Raw genomic sequence first — 24,783 nt, forward strand, 5'->3', positions numbered from 1 at the left:
CTGCTTGGTTTCCAAGCCAGTCTCCCTATGATTCAGTTCCTCTCCTTGACGCTCTCCCTTGTAATCATGTTCCAGAACCTGACACCCTGTCAGGTTCTGCCCTGTGCCGCCTGCATTTCGGTTCCTGTTCCTCTCATTTCCTCTATGATGCTAGTGTCAATTCCTTAATTTATTAGAAACCACAACAAATGGTTGACTCATACCCAGCTTGTGGTCTATCAAACCCTCAGCATCAAGGTCTTCTCCATCTTATTTTAATAGATTTTTTGAAAAGTCCAAATGCAGAACTTAGATTTACCTCTTTGAAATTATATCTTTGCGGTTTTCGTCCTTCTAATGAAATCATCTAGGATCTTAATTTGATCTTCCCTGATGTTTATATCCCTCCTAACTTAGAGTTATCTACAGATATGACAAACTCAATGTTTGGTCTGTATTCTCTTTGTTAAGTGTTGACTTGGTCTCTAGCTAAGTCCTGTTTTCTCATCACTGTAGATCATTTCCCTGCCTCTCGCCAGCCACTTTAGAAATATTTACCTTTGGTTTTGGCATAAGTTAGTTGTGAAGAAGGGTCACCGATGGCATGTGTGGAACTCCAGGCCAAATTTTTTAATCTCTGTAAAGAATTGGACTCAACCCAGATCATCTTGTCAGCACCATTCTGGTGGCTTAGTCTCATGCCATCTGGTGAAAGAAATAGCAGATATGACCCACGAGCCATAGACTCAAGTTCAAGAGCTCCTTAGGGCATCTTATTAATGCTCCATTTGGGATAGAGGATCAGAGAGCTCCCTGAAGGAGAGAAAGTGAATGGGGTCCCTCCTGGACTCTGCCCATTCCCGGTACCAGAGGGGGCCTTTTCAAAGGATGAGGTGCCATTGGCCCTGCTCTAAGGAGAGTATTGTGGGAGAGTATGGATGTTGAAATGCAAAATGATGCACAGGGCTGGTAATTGTTTGCAGTGCATGCCCTACTATTAGTGTGTTCAGAGGTTTCTCCACATATGTTAAAAGTACAGTGCAGAGATATAATTGTGGCTGAGTTAGATTTTAACATATAATTTGTATACTGTTATGTATCATCCAAATAATGTTACTAACAGTATTCCTCTTCCTTTTTACAATATTTTAAATTTGTAATTAAGTCAGTATGAACAGATAGCTTCATTTATTTATTTATGTATGTAATTGAAGTATAGTTGATTTACAATGTTGTATTTGTTTCAGGTGTACGGCAAAGTGATTCAGTTATATATATATATATATATATATTCTTTTTCAGATTCTTTTCCATTATAGTTTATTACAAGATGTCGAATATAGTTCCCTGTGCTACACAGTAGAACCTGGTTGTTTATCTAATTTATATGTAATAGTTTGTATCTGCTAATCCCAAACTCCTAATTTATCCCCCTGCCCCCTGCTGCCTTTCCCCTTTGATAACCATGAGTTTGTTTTCTATGTCTGTGAGTCTGTTTCTGTTTCGAACACATAGTTTTAAATAATTCAATTAACCTTAAAAGAATTAAAGTGAAATTCTCTTCCCATACTTCCTTACCGTCTCTTCCAATCCTCACTCCCTTAAGCAACTGTACTCCACTATTTTAACTGGTTGTTTTTTTTGTTGTTTTGTTTGTTTGCTTTTTCTTGCATTTACCCTCATTTCTCATCAATATGCTTATACTGTTACTGACCAGGATTCTTGGACTCCTTAATCAATAGAAATTGGTAAGAGGCCAGATGAGAAGTTCTGGCAAGGCTTTACTGGGACTCGAGCTGCAACATGAGGGAGAGAAACAAGAAACAGTTTCCCTTGCTCACTCTCTGAAGGGGGGCAAGCTTGACCCTTAAATGGGGTGAGGGTGGGGATGGATTGGGGGGTCGGGCAGGAGGGGTGGTTTGCCCACCCCTTTGGTGGTGCTATGTGCAGGGATCATGTACAGTACCCTGCTTTTGCTCCTGACACCTCCAAAGTGGCAGCTGGGATTTTGGTCTTTTTGTATCGTATTGTTCATAATTTGCTCCAAGTGCACTTGTATGCAGTTATTTTTAGTCCCATATAGTTACTTTGTATTCTATTGCTGGTGGAGATGTTTGTCCAGGTGCAAGTACTGCAGCAAAGGGTCCCAGGTCCCAGCCTGTCTCAATACTATTTCTTAACTGACCTTAGACATGAACTACTGATTTTCTGTTACGATAGATGACTATCTAGCTGTGTTATACACACATTCTCCTTTCCTCATCTTCTATATGGTTACATGAAAATTTGGGGTTAAATCGGTAGTCCCTGTTACGCTGTTTCGATGTCACCGTGCTGTATGACCGTATAAATAGCATTAGCTGCTGAGCCAAATAGTGTACTATCATTTTATTTCCTTTCTTGAACAACATTTTGTTTTTTGCCCGTAGCTAATGACTATCTTTTTTTTTTTTTCTGCTTAATTTGCTTATTTCTGGTTACTTCACAATATTTTCTAAATCTCCATTTCATTAAATAGTTGATTAGTACTGTTTTTTTCCCCTGGAGCCTGCCCTCCCCTGGCCCTGTATCCTCCTGCTTCAATCTTGTCTCTCTCTAGGCCTCATGCATAACAGTCACCGTGTTAACTCATCCATGTGCTTTGGTGTCTGCCTTTTATGCTGGAGGCTTTCATCACACGTCTGGTGATCCTTAGTTGTCTGACCACATTTAAGTATGAGATACCAAAGAAGTGCTTGGATCTCATCAGTGCACATTGTCATCTGCTGGGGGCTATGACAGCATGAACAGATTGGGAGGCCTTTTGTGGAGGGGGTCCAGTTGATAATATTTGTTGGCCTTTTCTGGGGGCTACTCAGCTTTGCCATGGCCACTCAATGGGTCAGGTTTCCCTGTATTCCTTTGTTTGCAGTAAACAGTTCCTTCCTTTTTTGTGTCTGGCTTCCCGGAGTCTGGAGCCTCTCTTATTCTTGAAAGAGTTCACCTTGGGTGGGTGAGAGGTTGGGAGGTAAGGGTGGGAGTGGTGCCCAGTTACATGACTTTCTCCAGTGGATGAGAGGAGCCCCAGATTACAATTATGGGGTCATATCTGTCATTCTCTTTATAGGTATTAACACTGATGGTTTAATTAAGTCTTGTATAAATAAAACTCCAAAATGTGTTAAGCAGAGGACCAGTGAGAAAAAAGACTTTTCAGGAACTCACACAGGAACTTCACTCCCACCTAGCCTCTTAAAATTAATGCATAACTTTATTCCTTCTCCTTTTTGTTCTTTTAAAGTGGAAAAAAGAAGTTCAACCTACTTTACAATTATTCTTGTGCTTCTATAAACTCAAATTATCTGACATTTTAGTTTCCTAGATCTGGCATATGTTCTCTAGTACCTCTCTTGTTTAAAATGAATTTCCCTTTTCCTGCCACTCATGTAAACCATTGATTATCTGGAATCACGAAGTATCCTCCATTCAGTTGGATAATTGAAGCTGGGTCTATTTAAATACATAATGAAGCCCTGTGCTTCATCTTAACTCTGCGCTCAAAGGGGCTCTTATGCAAAATGCACTTTTTGCTGATTATATTCCTCTGTCAGCAAGAACTTTGCTTATTCCCTTCACTGAATTTTATACAGTATTTATAGCATCCCCAGCAGGCAAAAAGGAAGAAGCACACAATTCACTCTCTCTACCTGTCTGCTGCTGTTTGTTTAGTGGAAAGTGATGCATGTGGAAGAAGTTGAGAGGGTACCACTTGGTGGTCTCTCCTTCCTGCCTTTTTGACCACTGGATTCTCATGGAGGGCGCTGGAGTGGACCTGGTATCCCTAATTAAACTTGCCTGGTTCGAGAAGGTGATGCAAGGTTGGCGGCTTTGCAAAGCTTTTTCTAGCATGTCAGAGTTTAAATCCTGGCGTGGCCACACTGGAGAACACTGTATCAAGTTAGTGGTCTGCTGTGATCAGCTCAGAAGTGTTAAGCCTGCAAACGGCTAGGAACTGTTTGAAGAGCTGTCTCTACTTAACCTGCTGTTGACAGCAGTCAGCGCAGTCTTTGCCCACCCTCTCAGTCACACGTAGCCCGTGTATGCCGCTGCCAAAGGACAGACTCTGCTGAAAAGCTCATTTAGTGAATTGTCCTTCTTAGAAATTGATTTGTCCTAATGGTAGAGAATGGCAGAGACTGCTGTTTTATTTAGGCAGGACAGTAGGAGCAAAAATTCTCTCTAATGGAACTGCCTTCAGCCTCTGACAGGTTTTAAAAGCAGTTGGAGGCTTGAGCGTACTTAATGGTTAAAAGGCTGATGGCTAAATTTTTCATAACGTTGTGATCATACTTTTCTAAACATCTTTCTCTAGGTTATGAGACTTGGTATGTTTTTTCCCCTTCTTTTTATTTTATCTTATTTAAAAATTTTTAAGTTGTGCTAAAATATACATAACATACCATCTTAACTGTGTCCAAGTGCACAGTTCAGCGGCATTAAGTGCGTTCACATTGTTGTGCACCCATCACCACCATCCATCTCCAGAGCTCTTTCCATCTTGTAGAACTGAAACTCTGTACCCATCGAACTCCCCATTTTCCTCTCCCCCTAACCACTGGCAACCACCATCTTCCTTTCTCTTAAATAAATAAATTCCAGGATAGCTACACCTTTCAGAGGATGTTTAGCTTCATCGACTGGTATCAGTTTCCTTCATCTCCACCTCTTAAGTGGGAGGCAAACATAAACTCTCTGACATGAGAATGGGGTGTGTTGCCCCTGGCTGAGTTTGAGGAGAATCTCACAGGCAGAAGGAAGAAGGAACTCTCTTTACATTAAGTGAAGAGACCAAAAAGCTGTTGTTCTGCAGAACCTATCAGCTTGTGGCTCCTCTTGGAGGGTAACAGTGTATTATACAGACTCTTATTTAAAAAAACATCACTTATTTTGAAATGGAATTCTTACTTTGCTAGTGTATCAGTCAGGATGGGTTAGATTATGCTGCAGTAAGGAGCAACCCTCACATCTCCATGGCTTAACGTACCTTTTCATTCCAGCCATGTGTCTGTAGGACATTGGCTATGAAGCTCTTCTCATCCTAGATGCTTAGGGACCCAGGCTGACAGAAGCTCCATCTTGCCCCACAATTCCAGGACTGTAAGCAAAGGGGCAAGAATAGGGTGAATCAGGCGTTTGTTTACTAGGAACACATGGTGCTTCTACTCAGATTCATTGGCCCCAGCCAGGTGACATAGCCACACCTAACTCCACAGGGAGCAGGAAAAGTCCATCCCTCTGTGTCCCTAGGGAGAGCTCAAAAGGAGTGGGCAACACTAAAAACCCCACAGCTAGGCTTTTAGAGCAATTGGCGAGAGCTGGGGGGCGGGGCTCTGGAGTGGTGTGCGTAGCATATTAAAAAAAAATTTTTTTAAAGAATAGGATTGATGGAGATCAGGGTTTATAATAAATGACTGTGTCATCTCTAATTTTACCGGGCTTTAGTTTCTTCATCTGTAAAATCGTCCCCTGGACCCCTTCTAGATGAATATATTTATTGAAAATGTTAAGTTTGTAACTTGTATTTAGCAGAGTTTGTATCAGGAGTTTTAAGCTCTTTCTAACTGTTCCTCAGCTATTATGTCAGGGTTGTAGGTATTTACTTTTCTTCCCCTGGGGAGGGGGTGGGGGAGGGGAGGGGAGGGGAGGCAGAGACGAGTGAGGATCGTCTTGGGGGAATAGATACTGACCTCTCACTGAGCACTGATGCACCAGCTGTTTTTACTGGAGACACATCCTCTCCTCATTAGTGACATGCTACCTCTGCATGGATTCCATCTGAAACACCCCCCAATATCCTTTTCACATGGGTGAAAACACCAGCTCCCTTCACATCTAAAAGCTCCTTGTTTCCATGGAGCTGTGCATACAAAGGGGAAAAGCGTATTTTGGCTCAGGGGACTAGCTGTTTATCAGATGCTGCCAGGCACTTTAGAGGACAAAGAAGCGATGCTGGAAAAGGTCATGCTGTTGGGAACTTCCACTACAACCTTGCAGTGACAATTTTTCCTGAAAAATAGACTCTGAAGGGTAATATTTTTTAAGATAGTTATAGAAAAATTATGCTTAAATATTAGGGTAATATATCTTGGAAGGATCTTTTTAAAACTTTCTATTAAAGGATAACATATACACAGAAAAGTACACATCTTGATGATGTTTCACAAGCTGGGCACACCCGTGACATAACACTCACATAACCAGTGCCCAGATCAAGAAGCTGAATGTGGCCAGCACCCCAGAGACCTCCCTGTGCTTCCTTCCAGATGCTACCCCTCTCTCCACAATTCCCATCAAACAACCCTTCTGACTTCTAACTGTGTACGTTAGTTTTGCCTGTGTTTGTACTTTATATAAATAGAGTCTTATAGTCTATACTCTTCCGTGTCTGGCTTCTTTTCCTCAATGTTATGTGTGTGAGATTTATCCATATTGTAGTGGGTAGTTACTGGTCTTTTATTCTCGTTGCTGTGTAGTATGGCACTGTGTGATTATACACATTATTCATTCATTCTCCTGTAGACAGGTGTTGGGATAGTTTCTAGTTTTGTCCATTGCAAGTTGTACTGCTGTGAACATTTTGGGACATATATTTTGGTGAGCACAGGAATGCATTTCTGTTGAGAATATACCCACGAGTGCATTTCGTGGGTCACAAGGTGTGCATATATTCCACTTAGGAGGTAGTACCAAATAGTTTTCCAAACCAGTTATACCAGTTTACTCTCCAGCAGCTCATAAGAACTCTGGTTGCTCCATATCTTCACCAGCACTTGGTATTTTCTTCTTGGAAGTTTTTCTTTCAGAAAAGAATCCTTACTTGATTGTTTTCCTATCTGAACTGATTCCTTCTCTAATAAATTTTAGAAAGTGGGGGGAAGGGGGCGGTGAATAACCCCATCTGGCAAAATACCCACTGATGCTGAGGCACGGAGAGACAGCAAACGTTTAGTTGCACCAGGCAGGAGGAAGCATGGTGGTTTTATATGTTGGGGGATCTTAAACTCTGTGTTTTTCTTGAATAACTTTAAAGTGATACACAAAGACAAAATGTAGCGTAGTTACTTTCCAAGAGGAGATTAAATATTAAGAATTCGAAGTGGAGTTTTTAACTCTCAAAGAATTAAAGGGGAATGGGGGGTGAAATGGATAAAGGTAGTCAGTTATAAGCTTAGTCAGTTATAAGCTTCCAATTATAAGATGATTAAGTCCTAGGTGTGTAGTGAAAAAAAAAAAATGATGAATCTCATATACACACATTGCATTTTTCCCTAACTTTCTCTACCTACAAGTGTTTACCTTTGACTTCCAATGTCTTTATCTCTTCTTCTTTTCCCACTCAGTCCTCACAAAATGATTCCATTTGCTTTATCAGGTGGTACTTCTGCTGTTTCTTTAGGAGAATGTCTAGCTATTGAAGTCTTCTTTAGATACAGGCAAATATTTTGTTGTAAACATAACAACTGCCAGATTGTCTAGGTTTGTCCAGTGTGTGGTGTCTCTGCTGGCAGACACCATTTGTAACATTTGATGCAGTTGTTTTTGTGGAATATGATGAGATTCAGAAATAATATAGACACCTGCGGTGGTGCCTTCACTTAAATTTCAGTCATGTGGGTGGGGTCCTGTTAATAGAATTTCCTTTGCAAACCATGGCTCAAATGAGTCAGGAAACTAAGAAGATGCATCAGAGGGGAAAAAAAAATAACAGTGTTTTGTGTGTGAAGAATGATGCCGTCAGCTACTTTAATATTGAAGTAGCCAAATAGACCCTTTGTTCAGATGAGCTAACTTCTGAGCATTTACTAAACTTCCCTAGGTTTGAGGCAATACTCATTAATTGAGTTCCTAAAGAATTAATCATGGCACATTGTTACACATGAGCTATCCCCCCAACTTTCGCCTTTCAGAACACTGTGAGTCACAGCAAGCCCGCTTTGAGGTTACCTGCCCATTGGCGGGTGTTACCCAGCATTGTCTTTAAATCCCCTTTGACCTGGTCATTCTTAGTGGCTGGGATCCTGCTGAGTGGTAGCTATGCCTAGACACTTCCCTAAGACGGTATTGCTTCTCACTCCTTGAACTACCTTCCCAGCCCTAGTTTTGTCATGGCTGCTTGGCTCTGGCAGGGGACCTGTGGATTGGGGTCACTGTGCTTCACTGGGGGAAGGTTTGTTGCATCTTCCTTGGTCAATAATATCCCTCGGCCTCACTCTCACCATGGAACTGACCAGTCCTCTCTGGAAACTGACCTGTGCTTCATAGCAACCCACTTAACTGGAAACTAAGCTGTCTGTATAGGATTATCACATATACAAGTATTTTAGTGCAAACGACCGTAGACTGGGTGGCTTAGAAACATTCTGGAGGCTGGAAGTCTGAGATCAGGGTGGAAGCATGGTTGGGTTCTGGTCAGGCCCATTCTGTGATTCATAGACGGCTGTCTTCTTGTTGTGTCCTCACATGGTAGAAGGGAGCTAGCTAGCTCTTTGGCCTCTTTCTTAGAAGGGCACTAATCCCCTGTATGAAGGCTCCACCCTCATGACCTAATTACCTCCCAAAGGCCCCACCTCCTAATACCATCACACTGGGGTGTTATGATTTCAATGTTTGAATTGGGGGGGGGGCGGGGACACAAATGTTTGGTCCACTGCAACAAGTGAGTTCAGTAAGTACATTGGGTGAGCAGACATGGTGGCCTCATTCCCATCAGCTGTTGGGGGCTGGGGGTGGGGTGGGGGGGGTTGGTGTCTGACCTAAGACTAACTTCTTTTAGGTGTTTTCTGAAGGAGGAGTTCAGAAAGGTTAGCCTTCCTCATGGGGTGTCTAGACCTGCCTCCTTGACTCCCAGGCTTGTCTGGAAATGCACTGGTTTGTCTATGATAACCTGAGAGGTGGCTGTTTCTTCTTGGCCCCCACCTCCCCCATCACAGACCACCAGCCAGACGGAGCTGGAGAACTGGATCACTGCCATCCATTCTGCCTGTGCAGCCGCTGTCGCAAGACACCATCACAAAGAAGACACGCTCCAACTGCTGAAGTCGGAAATCAAAAAACTAGAACAGAAGATAGATATGGATGAAAAGATGAAGAAAATGGGCGAAATGCAGCTGTCTTCAGTCACTGATTCAAAGAAGAAGAAAACTATATTAGATCAGGTAATTGTTCTTCCGTGTTCAGACGTGGGCATAATCCTTAGGTCTTGAAAGTTTTTCTGCTGCCTTGGAGTCAAGAAACATTATCGTTTATCTCACTGTCAGCCTGTCATCTTGACTGCTAAATTCTTTATTGTGACTGTCAGTTTTCCTCACCCGTTGTTCACAGTTGATTGTTATGAACTAAAGGGAACAATATTAAATTGAATGAAGACAGAAATCTAATAGCAGAGCCCACCCGCTCCCACCAATGGCATGCTGTTCTTGGGGATCTGTGTAACTGGAAAGTCTGCAATTTCATTCCCCGCGTTATCAGGTTAACTTGGTGCTTAACTGTGATGGGGATTCATTCCTGACTCCTCAATAAATTTAGACTTCTAAATTTAGGGGAAAGGTAGAGTGTGTTTTAAAAATATATGTATAATTGCTGTATATGTGCACAAGTATATTTCATGCTGAAAAGGAAAGATTTCGTGAGATAAGAGATGACATTTTTGCCTTCCATTTAGTTGTTTTAAAGTCAGTGATAGCCACCTAGTAACACTTTGAAACTTTGCCTAATATGTTGGGAAATAATTATGTGAATAAATACTATTTAAATAATTGACCAGCATGTGATCTTCCATATTTCTCTCTGTCTAGTCTTTCCCTTTATTACCCGGTACTGTATTTTTTTTAAACAGAGGTAAAATTCACATAACACAAAATTAACCACTTTAAAGCGTACAGTTCAGTGGCATTTAGTACATTTACAATGTTGAGTAACCACAACCTCTGTCTAGTTCCAAAACATTGTCATCTACCTCAAAAGGAAACCCCATACCTTTTAAGCTGTTGTTCCCCTCTGCCCCGGCATTCTGTCTCTATGGATTTACCAATTTTGGATGTTTCATACAAATGCACTTGCATAATATGTGACCTTTTGTGTCTCACATCTTTCAGTTAGCATGATGTTTTGGAGATTGATCCACATTTCAGTATGTATAGTTCATTCCTTTTATAGCTGAATATTATTCCATTGTATGTATACACCACAATTTGTTTACCCATTCATCTGTTGATAGACGTTTGGGCTGTTTCCATTATTTGACTGTTGTGAATAGTGCTATGGGTATGTGTTTACACTAACACTGTATTTTAAGTTGAAGTAAAAAGGTAGATATCAACCATTAATCAATATCCACATCATAGCTAACATCTCTGAGCCTTCACTATATGCCAGACCCTGGTCCCACTCTTATTCTTGCATTATCTTATTCAACCATCACATCAGCCTCAGGAGGTAGGTATTATTTTGCCATTTTGAAAAATGTGGAAATATCTTGGATATATCCTCTGGTTGGAACTATGTATTCCAGAGTCTGGGTCTACACCATCTAGTTTTCCACTGTCCCACCCTGTACTCTCTACCACCCACCTCTTCCCAAAAGCTCTTGGCCTATTTGCCTCTGATTTTGAAATCACCTCGCTTTTCATCTTCTCTGTCTTCCTATGAAAAACCACCTCTTGGTAAGTCATGTAATTCTCCAGTGCTGGAAATCCTCCATTTTTTTACGTCTTCTGCCTTGGGTTTGTGGTCCAGAGCCTGGAGCTAATGGACCTATCATGGCCGCAAATATGAAATCTATGATGGGAGGGAAGAGAGCAACTAAGGATATCTCTTCTATTTATCATACTGAATTTGTGGCTATAGATCTTTGCAGAAAAGCATGTAAGCTGTGGAAACAATAATACTTGACCTATTACCTAAGAAATTTAGGGTACCTGCTATTTACCCCTTAGGACTAAAATTAATACCTTTATAACAGAAATTTGTAACATTTGTGTGGGATAAAATTAACATTTGTTTTCCCTTTTTCTCCCCACTCTTTTTCCCATATTTTCACCACTGTAGATCTTTGTTTGGGAGCAGAATCTTGAACAGTTCCAAATGGACCTGTTTCGCTACCGCTGTTATTTAGCCAGCCTCCAAGGTGGGGAGCTGCCCAACCCTAAAAGGCTACTTGCCTTTGCAAGCCGTCCAACGAAAGTGGCAATGGGCCGCCTTGGAATATTTTCTGTATCATCTTTTCATGCGCTGGTGAGTAGAAGCTAATGTGTTTTTGAAAAATATTCATCTTGACTATTAATCCTGAGCCCGACTTGACAAGAGTCTCTGAAGTAGTTTTCTAGTTTACTGCTCTGTGTGGATTTCTGATATGTCCTCCCTCGGTCATGGATGCAAATCTTCACTTGAATCTATTCTGACATTTATTACTTAAGCCTCTCTTGATGGGCCCTTAATTATTGTGCAAAGAAAATATGAAAGGGATTACCTTAAGAGATCTTTGCATGTGGTGCTTGTGGATAACTCATGTCATTTTTAGGCAGTGTCATGTTTTTAACCCCAATACATATTTTTTTTTAAAAATTATTTATTTATGGCTGTGTTGGGTCTTCGTTTCTGTGCGAGGGCTTTCTCCAGTTGCGGCAAGCGGGGGCCACTCTTCATCGCGGTGCACGGGCCTCTCACTATCGCGGCCTCTCTTGTTGTGGAGCACGGGCTCCAGACGCGCAGGCTCAGTAATTGTGGCTCACGGGCCTAGCTGCTCCGCGGCATGTGGGATCTTCCCAGACCAGGGCTCGAACCCGTGTCCCCTTCATTGGAAGGCAGATTCTCAACCACTGCACCACCAGGGAAGCCCCCAATACATATTTTTTATATTTACCTCATGGAAATGGTAAGTGGAAAGCTTGTTCTCTCATACATAAATGTGTTTTTTCTCTCTCTCACTTGCCCACGTGAAAACACATACACCATATATTGAACATAGATCTCTTTGGAAATCTTCCTTTTCACTTTATTTTTTACCATGGTTTTGGTGACCATAAATACCTGATGCATTTGAAGAAGGCCATGACCTTCTGTGTTTATCAGCCCAACATATGTAGTTGCTTGGGGAAGAGAATTTTCATCTGACCTCCAGAGCGGCAGGTTGTGTAGTTGTATGTTTGCAATCTGTAATTTCATGTACTTGCTAAATTGCGAACAGCTTTATGTACTTTGGGCCCCTTTCTTCTCAAAAATTGCTCTGCGAGTAACATGGTTTTAGCCCATCCAAATCAACACCCACTTAAAATGTACTGCACCTTAGCACATTTGCTGTGAAATTAAATGTTAAGACCTAGGTTCCAGAAACCGCCTTGAAGAACCTTAGCTGTGCAGCTCTTGGCTTGCTGTGTCAGCTGTACCCTTCAATTGAATTCAGAGCTGTAATTCAGTCAGAGCCGTTTGTATTCTTTATAAATAGATTAGCGTCATCATTCAGATAATTAGGGTAGATTTACATTTTTAAAGAAGTCTTAAACAAATTTCTGGAGTTATTAAAACTGGCATCCTGATTTGTTCTACTAATTACAGCTCAGCTCTTGGTCTCCCTGGCTACCACCTCTCCATATAGCTATTAAGTCCTGTTTTTTAGTAGGGATGGATCAAAGTGCTGTGATGAATAAATCTGGCAAACAGTTTTCAGTTTGTGGCTCTCGGTCTGTTTCTGTGAGACCTGGACACCACTTTGTTACTCATCCGAAATCTCAGTTTGCCTGTTCTGCAAAAATATTGGGATAAAAATTCTTGTTTACCACACTGTGAGAATGTCGTAAATTGAGGGAGCATTTTTATTAAGGAAGCTTATGATACCCATGATGTGGCATCAGTATTAATACTAAATCCCAAGCTATCCAAAAGGCTCTTTCCTTGTCCTGGGCTTGGTAGATAGACTTTGGAGAAAATAATTTTGCTGTCTACCTAAAACTTCTATGCCTTTATTATTTTCTTCAAAGCCATTGGAGCTAACCTCTCAGAGACGGGGAAGTAGAAGCCACTGAATTACCCTTCCATAATTTATCTCCAGACCTTCTAATTTCCTCTGTCTCAATATCTGTGATTTGCATGTACTTTTCTTTTGATGGGCAGGCTATTAAAATCTGACCAGCAGATGATGCAGGTGGGAGGGTTAGTAACTCTTTTAGGTTTATTTGGTCAGTGATTTTGAAGGAGAATATTTAATTCCATATGTGCCACTCTCTGTTCCTTTGTTCTTTTTTTTTTTTTTTTTGCTAGCTGCAGCAGTGACATGATTCTGGGTGTGTATATGTCCTTGCAAACTTCTCTTTTCCATGAGAGGTTTCAATCAAGACAGAACAAGTTAAGCAAGCCTGTTGGGTATCTCTTCTTGTTTATTGCTCTATCTCCTATAGAAGATCCTGGGCAGGGAATTTTTACTGTCTGATTTATTGGATACTTATTTTTTCCTTCTCTCCTTGTCATTTGACCCCAGAGAATTTTTTTCTTCTTGGGGTTGAAACATTCTTCAATTTAGCCTTTGTCCAGACTTTTTTTTTCTTCTATTAAGTGGGGAGCATGGGAGGAGGAGGTGTGAGGGCAACAGGGCTAGAGGAGGAGATCTGAGCTACACTTTAAGTACCATTCACCAGGAGGGCTTCCCATCATGCTCAGTGATGTTCAGTAATTAACTGAAGGGTCCCCGCTGTACTCTTTGAAAGAAGGTTATCATTGTTCTTGTTTGCACAGATGAGCAGAATGATAGAGTAATCAGGTTCCGGCCACAAAGAGAGGCATTGTCTGGGCCAAGATCATCGAGAAACTCTCCAGCTCTTGTCCGGCAGTTCTTTTGCCAGCTTTTTTTTTCCTTTTCTTCTAAATTCCTTTGCTCATTTTGAGTCATTATTGTCTTGGGAGCAGCAGTAACTTTTGCAGTTTACAAGGCCCCCAACAGTTTAGAGTAGTTACTATAAGAACCTTACATAAAACAGTCCATTTGTTAAACAGACTAAACGAAACTGGTCAGCTAGTAACAGAGTATTTATGGTTGTTTGCGTTTCTCTTCTGGACTGTGTTTTTCTAAAATTATACATGAAAGAGTTACTGTTTAATTGTTGTGACTGTGGTATGTAGAATCTCTGCTTCCGCTTTTTGGTGTTTGTTTATTTATTCATTCAGTCAACAAATAAATGTGAGTGCCTGGCATATGTTAGTTACTATCTGCTTAGGGTTATAGCAGCGAACGACTCCAGAGTTCTTGTCCTATTGGAGCCTATAATTCTTGTGGGAGAGATGATAATAAAGAAGTAAACAATCAGACAAACACAAGAAGTTCAGATATTGATGTGTGCTATGACACACACACACACACACACACACACACACAGAGTCAATGCTTTGTTTCCACGGGTTCTGCATCTGGGGATTCAACCAACCATGGATTGAAAATATTCAAAAAAAATAAACTACAAAAAGTTCCAAAAAGCAAAACTTGAATTTGCCCAACTATTTACATAATATTTATATTGTCCTTACAACTATTGACATAGATTTACATAGTATTAGGTATTATAAGTAATCTAGAGATGATTTAAAGTACACAGGAGATTGTTATGTAGGTTATATGTAAATGCTATGCCATTTTATATAAGGCACTTGAGCATGGGAGGATTTTGGTATCTTCGGGGGTCCTGGAACCAATTCCCCATGGATACTGAGGGACAAATGTGTGTGTGTGTTTGGGTATGTGTGTGTATCTGCCTACATGTATGTCTATATGTATCTATTTATAAATATGAGACCACATGTTTATTTTTTTTTCTAGAATTTTTAGCGTTAATACCTTTTATACAGTGGTTCTTAGCATCATTTTGTGATGATAAGCTTAACTGATATTGACATAGTTATGTGAGCATCTATGTATGTCAGCACATTATCATTTATTCCTTTTACAACCTTTGTTTACCTTTAGCTTAGAAAGTGATGAAAATGGAGAAGAGAAAATGTTTACATATTTAACATAAACATGTGCCCTTTGTTGATTTTGTTCCCTACAACACCTTGAGTGTAATAGTGGGTTAGAACTCTTTCTGGGAGCGCTTTCCCACCATTGTCTTGAGTACCACATTTTCACATACCCTGATCTGGGTTTTCTTATGTGCTAGGCTGAGAAAATACAAGACCTCTCAGCTCCCTCCTCTTCTTTTTTGTTTGGGACCAAAACTTTCCTCCTAATACCCTCGTAGAGAAACTGTTTTGATTCCTGTTTTTGATAGACATGGGGGTCTTTGCCAATCTACTCATGGGGCTTCCAGGGTGTTTACCCTGTCAATACTGAAAACCCCAGAAAGGTGTGCCTTGTAACCAACGTGCTGACTGCTGGGGGGGGTCCCCTGTGTTAACCAACAGTATTCATCCCTGAGAATGCTACCAGTTGGCAGCCATCACATTGGGAGTTGACCGTGTGGGAATTTATGACAAGTAGGTTCCGAGATATATACCTCCAGTGACAAAGAGCAGGCAGGGAAGTTTCAAGTCCAACTTGCTGTACCTCCTGACACTCCGTCTCTTTTGAAAGGAGAGCCCGTGGGTGACCTCTTGAGACCTCCTAGCAGAAGTTCCCTCAAGTTCCTGGGACTTTGCTTACAACATGTAGTATAAAGTTCAAGCCTGAAGGATTGCCTGGGCAGATTATATGGAGTCCTCATAGAGATCCTGCATATGCCTGAGTGGCGATCACAGTGGCAGATTTAGATTTGGCATGTTCCCTTCTGCAATACTGAACTATTTGTCTGGGTTGCTGGCACCTTGCAAATATCTCAACAGAGTTTAGCTTCCTTTTTAAAAAAAAATACAATTTTTTTTTCCGAAGTTAAAATTTGTTTTAATAAAAAGATGCATACCGTATTTTAAGTGAAAATGACAGAATTGCCAAATACGTTTAGTACATTCCCATTTTTTGTAAAAAGATTATATAGATATTTGCTTGGAAATAAAGTCTGGAAGGATGTAAGCAAAACATTAATAGTGGTAGTTTTCATGTTTTGGGGAAGGAGGAAAGTGAAGGATAATGGAAAACCCCCTCCTTTCGAGGACCATTTCTGGAAATTACAAATACAGTAAGTCCCCTACGTACAAACAACTTCTGTTCCAAGAGTGCATTCGTAAGTTCAATTTGTTCGAAGTCCAACAAAGTTAGCCTAGGTACCCAACTAATACGATTGGCTGTATAGCACTGTACAGTAATAGGTTTATAATACTTTTAAATTTATTTATTTATTTATTTATTTATTTTTGGCTGTGTTGGGTCTTCGTTTCTGTGCGAGGGCTTTCTCTAGTTGCGGCGAGCGGGGGCCACTCTTCATCGCGGTGCGCGGGCCTCTCACTATCGCGGCCTCTCTTGTTGCGGAGCACAGGCTCCAGACGCGCAGGCTCAGTAGTTGTGGCTCACGGGCCCAGTTGCTCCGCGGCATGTGGGATCCTCCCAGACCAGGGCTCGAACCCATGTCCCCTGCATTGGCAGGCAGACTCTCAACCACTGTGCCACCAGGGAAGCCCCTATAATACTTTTCACACAAATAATACATAAAAAACAAACACAAAAAATAAAGAAAACATTTTTAATCTTACAGTACAGTACCTCGAAAAGTATAGTAGTACAGTGCAACAGCTGGCATACTGGGGCTGGCATCGAGTGAACAGGCAAGAAGAGTTACTGACTGGAGGAGGGAGAGGAGGTGGAGATGGTAGAGCTGAAGGATCGTCAGCAATAGGAGACGGAGGGCAAGCTGCAATTTCACTCACGCCTGATGTTGATGGCTCAGGTTCTGGTTCCTCGCTGGAACCAGATGCACGTTCGCATCTTTGAAAGTTTGCAACTTGAAGGTGCATATATCGGGGACTTAGTGTAACCCTTCTACTTCCGCTTGACCAGAACTTCATCACAAGCCCATGCCCTGCTACAAGGAAAATAAGTCCACTTCGGGCAGCCAGATGCCCAGCTGTATTTGGGGTTTCTCTGACTAAGGCAGAAGGGACATTGATATTGGGGGACAGCTATCACTTGCCTAATAAGGAAAGTGATTTTATGTAATTCTGAGAAAACTAAATAGAAGAGATTGGTAAATTTAGATTCAATATGGAATCACAGGAACCAAAATGTGCTGTCTTCACTATTTTTGCTGACACTCAGCCATCATTTTTTGTTAGAGTGAAGAAACAACTCTGTACCATTTGGAGAAAATCTCAAGAAAGTATGGTTAGTTTAACTTGATGCTGGAGTTCAGGAATGTGACCAGAAGGATATCTAATTCTTGGAAACCTAGCATACATTCTATTACTATTTTACGTATTTTTACTGATGTTTTCAGTCAGTGATTGAGTTTGCCAACCTTTCGTTTATATTTTGAATCTAGGAAGGGCCCTCAGAGTCCCTATATGTGTAAGTCATGGATGAAATGCTTTGGGTGGTGGGGTCAGGGTTGGCTGGCATGAGGGGGAAGGCGCTTTTGGAGGGTGGGACTTAGAGGGGGGCTTGGGGAACAGGTGAGTGGTCTTGACACATCTCTTGTTGATGTCCCCTCTTGCCGTTCCTCAGGTGGCCGCTCGCACTGGTGAAACTGGAGTCAGAAGACGTACTCAGGCCATGTCCAGATCTGCCAGCAAGAGGAGGAGCAGGTTTTCTTCTCTTTGGGGTCTGGACACTACCTCCAAAAAGAAGCAGGGACGCCCAAGCATCAATCAGGTAGGTTCCAGGGTGGATGAGAAAGCAAGCGTAGATTGCTTCCACGGACATCTCACTTTGGGGTGTGCATGTGTGTGTATTGTTCCTTGATTGATACTGAGTGTTACATCACATCAACTAGCTGACGCAAAGAAGTTAGTTGTGCTAGATGCTTTAAATAGATAACGTATACCCATAACATTGAACTCTGCTATTAGTCTATCACCAAGCTCCAGTCTCCCACCTGCAACCTTTCCAAACCCTGGGTAATTACAGACGTACTGAAAGTGTACTTCTTGCTGAGTTTTCAGAAGAAAAGCAGGGCTTCATGATGAAGCCAAGTGGGCACCTGAGCAGTCTTTTAAGCTGCCTCTGGCACTGGATCAAAGGCAGCCTCCAGGGAAATCTGATTGTTTCTTTGCCCTTGACTTTTGGGGGTTGACATTAAATGGGCAGTTCTTCTGCCTACTTACATCAGGAACCAGGAATCCGAGAGCGCTCACTCACCACTGTGACTCCCTTCTACTACCCAGGTGCCAGGGCTTGAAGGGGACCTCCCTCAGTGCATCATGAGTGGCACCACCTAGGGTGCTGCATCATTGGGCCTCTGATAACCAAATGCTCTGGCCTCATTACTTTGACTTTTTTTACTAGCTAAGGCCACTTTCCTGCTGGAGCTACTTCTGGGAAACTCTCTTTCCATTGTCATTGTCATCTGCCTTCTTTGGCTTTGAAAAACAAGTGGCTCCAGAGCTGCTTCAGATTTTAAGGACTGGAAGAACATAGATATTTGTCTTTCAGGAGAAGGAGAATGTCCCATCCATGAGCTGTAGAGGCACTGAGCATTTTGAGGTCATGACTAGGATTGCCAATTTGACCTATTCACTCTGAGCCTGTAGGCAAAGTGAGAAGTCCATTGACTGACTCAATAAAAAAGATCTCATTATTTGTTCGACCAGTTCAGCCATTAGTTTACTTAAGAACTGACATTTAAAAAATAAATTAATCGTGAAAGCTGATGTACTACGTCCTTAGCGGACCACCACACTCATTATTTCCACCTGGAGTGTCTGGACCCTTGGTGGAACTTGCAGGGGACCCGATGAGCAAATGGGAAGAGCCTGAGCAGTCATGCAGTTTGTTCTCTGGTCTTTGGGGAGAGTAGAGCATCATCAAGTTTGCTACCTGGGGTTTTGCTTCTGTGTAAATCCGAAGAAGAAACTGGAGGAAAGTCAATATTTCATCGGAAAAATCGCACAAGAGACTTGATGGCTCTTGATTAAACCTGCAAAAGGGTGGCATTAACAATCAGCATTTCCCCCCTTGTTTCAGGAGGTGGTGGTGTCATTTTGTGTGCATCATTTGGCAGTGCAGGTGACTCAGACCAACACTGTAAATATATGTCAGGGTTCACAGCTGGAAGTTTGGGTTGAATTTCCCTTCTATTAAAAACCTTAGTTCATTTGTGTGCTTCTACTTTATGGGTGCCCACTTACGCTACAATCCGTTGCTGCTGAAACATATGCCTGAATTTAAATGAATCCAAGAGAATGTTTTAACTTTTTCTTTTAATCAAAGGACCATGTAATGTCTTACAAACAATTCTTGTTATTCTCTCTTACAGTAAGAGTTTAAAAAAACCTCTTACTTAGCCGTAAGTATACCAATAGAAAGTTACTTGTTAATTTAGTACTTTGAAATGGATAAAAATTGTATGTTTCTATATATCTCATTTGCATTGGGGCAAAGACTTTTTCTTAACCATGTATGTTATACCAACCATACACAATCGGTTGAGAGCAAATATATGAAATTTTCCCATGTGTTTAGGTTTTGACTACCTAGTGCCATTGGTACCCTGATGTGATTTTAGTCATATCTTTAAGTTAGCAGGATTCATTAAATTTCAAAGGATGGACAAGTTTCTATTTTTTAAATAAGAAACTTTTCCTTGGTGTTATGGTAATATAATTATAAACACATGTTCTCAGGTTCTGAGGTAAAAAGTAAACTAATTATTATTGATAAATTTCTGATTAGGTATGTGATGCTATAGCTGAAATTCTTCACTGTGATTGAATCTGGTTCATTGCATTTGCAAGTTTATTTTCTTTAAATTTAGATGAATTATCCAGATCTAAAGCCAATTTTAAAAAATTGTCCAAGACATGGGAAGTGATCTGTTACAGACAGAGGGATGTTTTTCCTGGTCTTTTAGCTAGTAAATTATTTTACCTACTTCAGGATTTGATGTAAGAGTATCTGAAACTTCTGTAATGTTTTCTAATAGTCAGGCTTGTTTTCCATCCCCCTTCTCATGCTTCATTTGCCCTTTTGCCCAGATTTCTTTTTAAGATGATACTTTTGTGTATGCAGGTGTTCGGTGAGGGAACTGAGGCTGTAAAGAAATCTTTAGAGGGAATATTTGATGACACTGTTCCAGATGGCAAGGTAAAAATAAACACATGTTCCTTTTCTAAAAGTACCACAAATACATCAACATTACACAATGCAGTGGTTTCTTGGGATCCTAAAATTAAGTATACTCAGTATTAAAAACTGAAATGATCGGTCCTTTAAAATTATGTAACAGGTCGAGAAGAGATGGAAAACTTGATAACAGTAAGAATATTCTCCTGCTGACATAACATTTTCAATAATTATCATTTGAATGTTGAAGTTTCCATCTAGAATATAAGAGGAAATTGGGATACTGGGTAGCAGAATATTTTATGCCATTGTTAATTCCTCTCATATACAGCTTTCTTCTCAAGAGGTGAGTTCTTACTGCCCTCCCTCTCTACCCACACATGCTGCTTTTTTGCTTCAATTAATTTCAAAGAACTGTTCTGATAGTATGTTCTTTAAAAAAAAAATGCATTTGCCTCCCAAGACAAGCATTCGATTAAAGATCCCCAGACTTGATTCAACCTTGTGGTTGGATTTAAAAGGGTCTTTCAAACTGCTCTGATTGAAAGCCCATAAAGAATATTGATTTTTTTTTTTCTAGGTCACTTTTTTTCAGCCTCTAAATAAATGGACGTTCCTCGTTTTAAAGACCCTAATGATGATACAAGCGGCATCTTTGCTAGGGGCAGTGGGAGGATTCTGGTGTTGATAACGTGGGCTTGGTATGATCCTCTGGTTCCTGGACTCAGAATCAATTTGACAAGAGTTCAGCTCTCGGTTGCCATGCAGCCAAGCAGCGGCTTGCCCCTCGTTCTAGATGGAGCTGAGCCTCCAAAATCAGAGTGTAGTAGGGGAGTTCTGGCTGTTGGGGGGAGGGGGGCTAAGAGTGGCCGTGGACAGGCCTTTTCTCCCTTTGATACCTAAACTACTCCTGGATTATGTCATCGTGGATATAAAGGCTGCTGTCCTTGGAAATACCCATCCATAGCACTCTCTTTGAGCATCTGTTTCTGATGAAATTAAATTGCTGTTCTTATGTGCAGTCCAAGCATAGATGTTTTTCATGTTCATGTAGTCATTTCTGAAGTTAGCTAATTCATCTTGCATACCATTATTAGTGCACTTTTAATCTTCCCCAGGCACAAAGATCCTGGAAACTGCAAAAGTTGTTCCATTGGATTTCTGTGTCGCTTTTGTGTTTTTCCAAGATACCCCTTTATCCTCCTCCTTGGCTGTAATGCCTTGTTCTCAAAGAGCAGGTTAGATGCAAAACTTGGGCTGATGTAGTGCTAAGGGCAGTTATTTAAGGTGGCATGTGGGGACAGAATGGGAAGATTCCAATTATAGTTAATGGGATTTGGGCAAGTTGATTGCGTTCTGACAGTTCCTTCTCTGGGGTTCAGTTTATCTATGAAAGCCACACCACTCAAAGGCAGAGCTGAAATTGTCTTCTCAATTGAATTTAGTTTAGTAGCCTTTACAAAAATATTTTCCCCATTCTGGGATCTGTTCTTTTTACGTATGGAAGCTGTTATGTTACTACTTCTCAGCCTTCGTTTGGAAACTTGTTTCTTATAATTTGCTGATAGCACCAAATTTTCAGTAATCTGTAGATATGTATTTACCAATCCGTGGCCTGGATGTAAACCACATATTGAGCATCAGTATTATTTTTACATTGCTAAAATCTAATGGAATGATTTCTCTGCTTATTTCAGAGAGATTAGGCTCCTAATATTTCATCAATCTATGGAGTGTTTTTAGCTTTAGCTGTTTAGCTGGCTTAGATATAACCCAGCTGCTGAAGTGTATACGTAGGACACGGCTCCTCCCACCCTTAGAAACTTGGTGCTACTCCCTGATGTAGAGGATGGAGTGATGGCAACAGCCTAAGAAGGCCAGAGAGCTCATCTCTGAAGTTCTCTGAGCCTCATCTGGGAATTGAGGCTGTCTCTCTCCCAGAGTTAGACCAGATGTCAAATGTGAGCACAAAAATGGTGCTGCTTATCAATAGGTAATGCTAGAACATCATGTTTTCTTTAAAAATTTCTTTGGAGCCTCGTGGTTGCCTTTGAAACATATAGCTCACATGGTAGATAGGCTTTGCTGGAGGAATCTCAGCTCTAAATTTAAATGGGTTTGTGGAAGAAATCATAGCAATAAAGCCGAACCGAATGGATAGCCCATTTCTTTCTTTCTTTTTTTTTTTTGCATTTCTTTCTTTCTTCCAATTTTGAAACCCACTCAATCATAAAATGCCCACCCATGGATGCCGTGGATCAGGTGCGAGGTCTGTCTCTTTTCTGAGACATCTTGCCTACCTCCAGAAAGCTCCCTTCTCTATAATTTCTTCTTTTCTCGGAGGAGCTCCTCTATCCTTCACCACTACCACCACTTCTGCCCTGGGCCCTTTTCACTGGAGTGGATAATTCCTGTGTGCCATCTGGGGATCTAAGATCTTGAGAGACTAACTTGCTGCTCTGCTAACTTTATTTCTTATCGTAGAGGGAGAAAGAAATGGTCTTACCCAGCGTCCACCAGCACAGCCCTGACTGTGACATTTGGGTCCACGAGTATTTCACTCCGTCCTGGTTCTGTCTGCCAAATAATAAGCCAGTCCTGACAGTCGTCCGGCCAGGGGACACGGCCCGGGACGCCCTGGAGCTGATCTGCAAGGTATGAGGCTACTTGGGGTTGTTTTCTTGAGAAGAAAAGAATGCAGTGGAGGAATCCATGAACACTCAGAAGCAGGGCAGGGGAGGGTACTTTAAAGAACATCTCCATTTCATTTCAGAGCAGCTTTGGATTTCTTTGTGATAATACGCATAATAAATGGAAGTGAATTCTTCAGCGCTGGGAGGAGAGGGATTCTTTTAAGTAGCTTCTTTCAACATGTGTACTTGATAGATTTGTAATAAGCATATTACATGCTCATTGCACAAGTTTTAGAGGATTCAGGTAAAGAACAAAGCAGAAAATTAAGGCACCCTTACTTACAATTCAGAAATCACCTCAGTGAACATTTTGGCATCATATTATGTGCACTATTTGTAACCTGCTCTTTTGACAGTAACTCATACACGGGCATCTTTAGGGTAGGGGAAAACTGAAATAATAAATATAAATTTGACCTCCATGATGAGAAATTCCTCTTCCTATGAACATACAATTAGCCTCTTTTGTTTTTTAGAGACAAATGATTGAGCTCACTTCCTCTGTTTTTACCTTACGCTGTAGAAACTTCTTGATCTTTTTCAAGGTAATCCCTGTTTCTTTTTTTTTTTTTTTTTCTCCCTGAAGGACAGCTGGATGAATTGGATTGCCTTGAGTGAGGGAAGGGAAAGAGGAAAGAAAGGAGCTTTCCTAACATGCCTGTTTTTCTTTTACATAATTAATAGCATTAGTAGTCATATCAAGTCTGAGCAAGAACGATACGTCCCCATTGTACAGATGGAGAAAGCAAGGCTCAGAGAGCCTTAGTTCCTTGCCTGAGTTCACATCACAGTCATAATCACTTGCAAAGGAGGTTTTGAATCCATATCTGGCTGCTCCAAACTTAGATGTATCCCTTTGTGCCAAGTGGATGGTCACAAGAACTGTCAGTCATCAGGAAGGATGGTCTGTAAGGGGTGGAAGAATCTAGAATATATTCTTAGGGGAGTGAAATGGTCTTCTCTGAGGCCACTAATGGGAAAGTGGAAACCTTTTCTGTCCTCATTTTATCCTAGAAGAAGCTGGATGAATACAGTGATATTTTTGGACCTCCTCATTCAACACAGTGGTTTATAAATGTGGAATAACTTTCACTACCTCAGTTCTATAATTCTGCAATCAGCAATTTTTGTTCTTAAAAAAATAAATTGCTAGGGCTTTGATAAAGGAAAAATATGGCTTCATATGAAGGAGAAATGGAACACTCTGGCTCAGATAAGCCTGTTGGATCGTCTTCTGTGGAGGAAAAGTAGAAGGACCATTTGTTTCAGGACAAAGCTACAATCAGCTCCCACATGGGTGTTAAAAATAAATGATGCACTCTTGCATGCTTTGACTCCTTCATGTACACGAATTCTAGCTTTTTAAAGATAATGGTATTTCTGTTCACAGTTTTCATTTTAATTACTTAAAATTGGTCTATTGAGGATTTCTGCATTCTTTTATTTATAGATTAGCATGATTCTTTAGAGACCCATTAATATTCTGCAGAGCTGTGGGAAGTATTCTCAGAACTGCAGCTGAAGGTGTCAGAAGTAGGACTCTGGGCTTTTTGTATAAGCCAAACTCTGGAGGGTCCTTCCAAGGAGTTGCATTGCTTTGGAGCCTCCTGTGTACATTGGCTTTAGACTCCATCAGGTATCAGAGGGTAGGTCAGAGTTTAGCAATAAACATTGATTGGTGGAAAATTGAATAGTGAGTGGGGAAAATAGTGATTTTAGGTACTTTTCAAGCTTTTGCTTTGATAGAAACTAAGGGAATCAGGGGGGAATAATACTGTCGTGGCAACTTAGAGACCATCTTTAGATAATGAGTTAGACCAGTTCCCCTATAAAGGGTTTATTTCTGTCACTTGACAGGGTTTTAATGGCATCATTACGACACACATCCCTTTCTTTAACAAGAAAAGGTCATCCCACCCAGTTTTTCCTGAATCCTCAGGTTTT

The 24,783-nt window shown here is 41.0% G+C and overlaps 1 protein-coding gene across 2 annotated transcripts in view; it reads left to right on the forward strand.

The window, feature by feature from the left end:
* Nucleotides 1-24,783, forward strand: part of TIAM1 (TIAM Rac1 associated GEF 1) — a 151,203-nt gene that overhangs the window by 37,342 nt on the left and 89,078 nt on the right. For both annotated transcript variants that reach the window (XM_061192920.1, XM_061192921.1), the window contains exons 5-9: nucleotides 8,949-9,173; nucleotides 11,065-11,250; nucleotides 17,591-17,737; nucleotides 20,093-20,167; nucleotides 22,631-22,801. In XM_061192920.1, the coding sequence (XP_061048903.1) occupies nucleotides 8,949-9,173; nucleotides 11,065-11,250; nucleotides 17,591-17,737; nucleotides 20,093-20,167; nucleotides 22,631-22,801 (804 nt within the window). The remainder of the gene's footprint in view (nucleotides 1-8,948; nucleotides 9,174-11,064; nucleotides 11,251-17,590; nucleotides 17,738-20,092; nucleotides 20,168-22,630; nucleotides 22,802-24,783) is intronic.

Source organism: Eubalaena glacialis, chromosome 6 (assembly GCF_028564815.1).
Source record: "Eubalaena glacialis isolate mEubGla1 chromosome 6, mEubGla1.1.hap2.+ XY, whole genome shotgun sequence".
In the NCBI taxonomy this organism is placed as follows: domain Eukaryota; kingdom Metazoa; phylum Chordata; class Mammalia; order Artiodactyla; family Balaenidae; genus Eubalaena; species Eubalaena glacialis.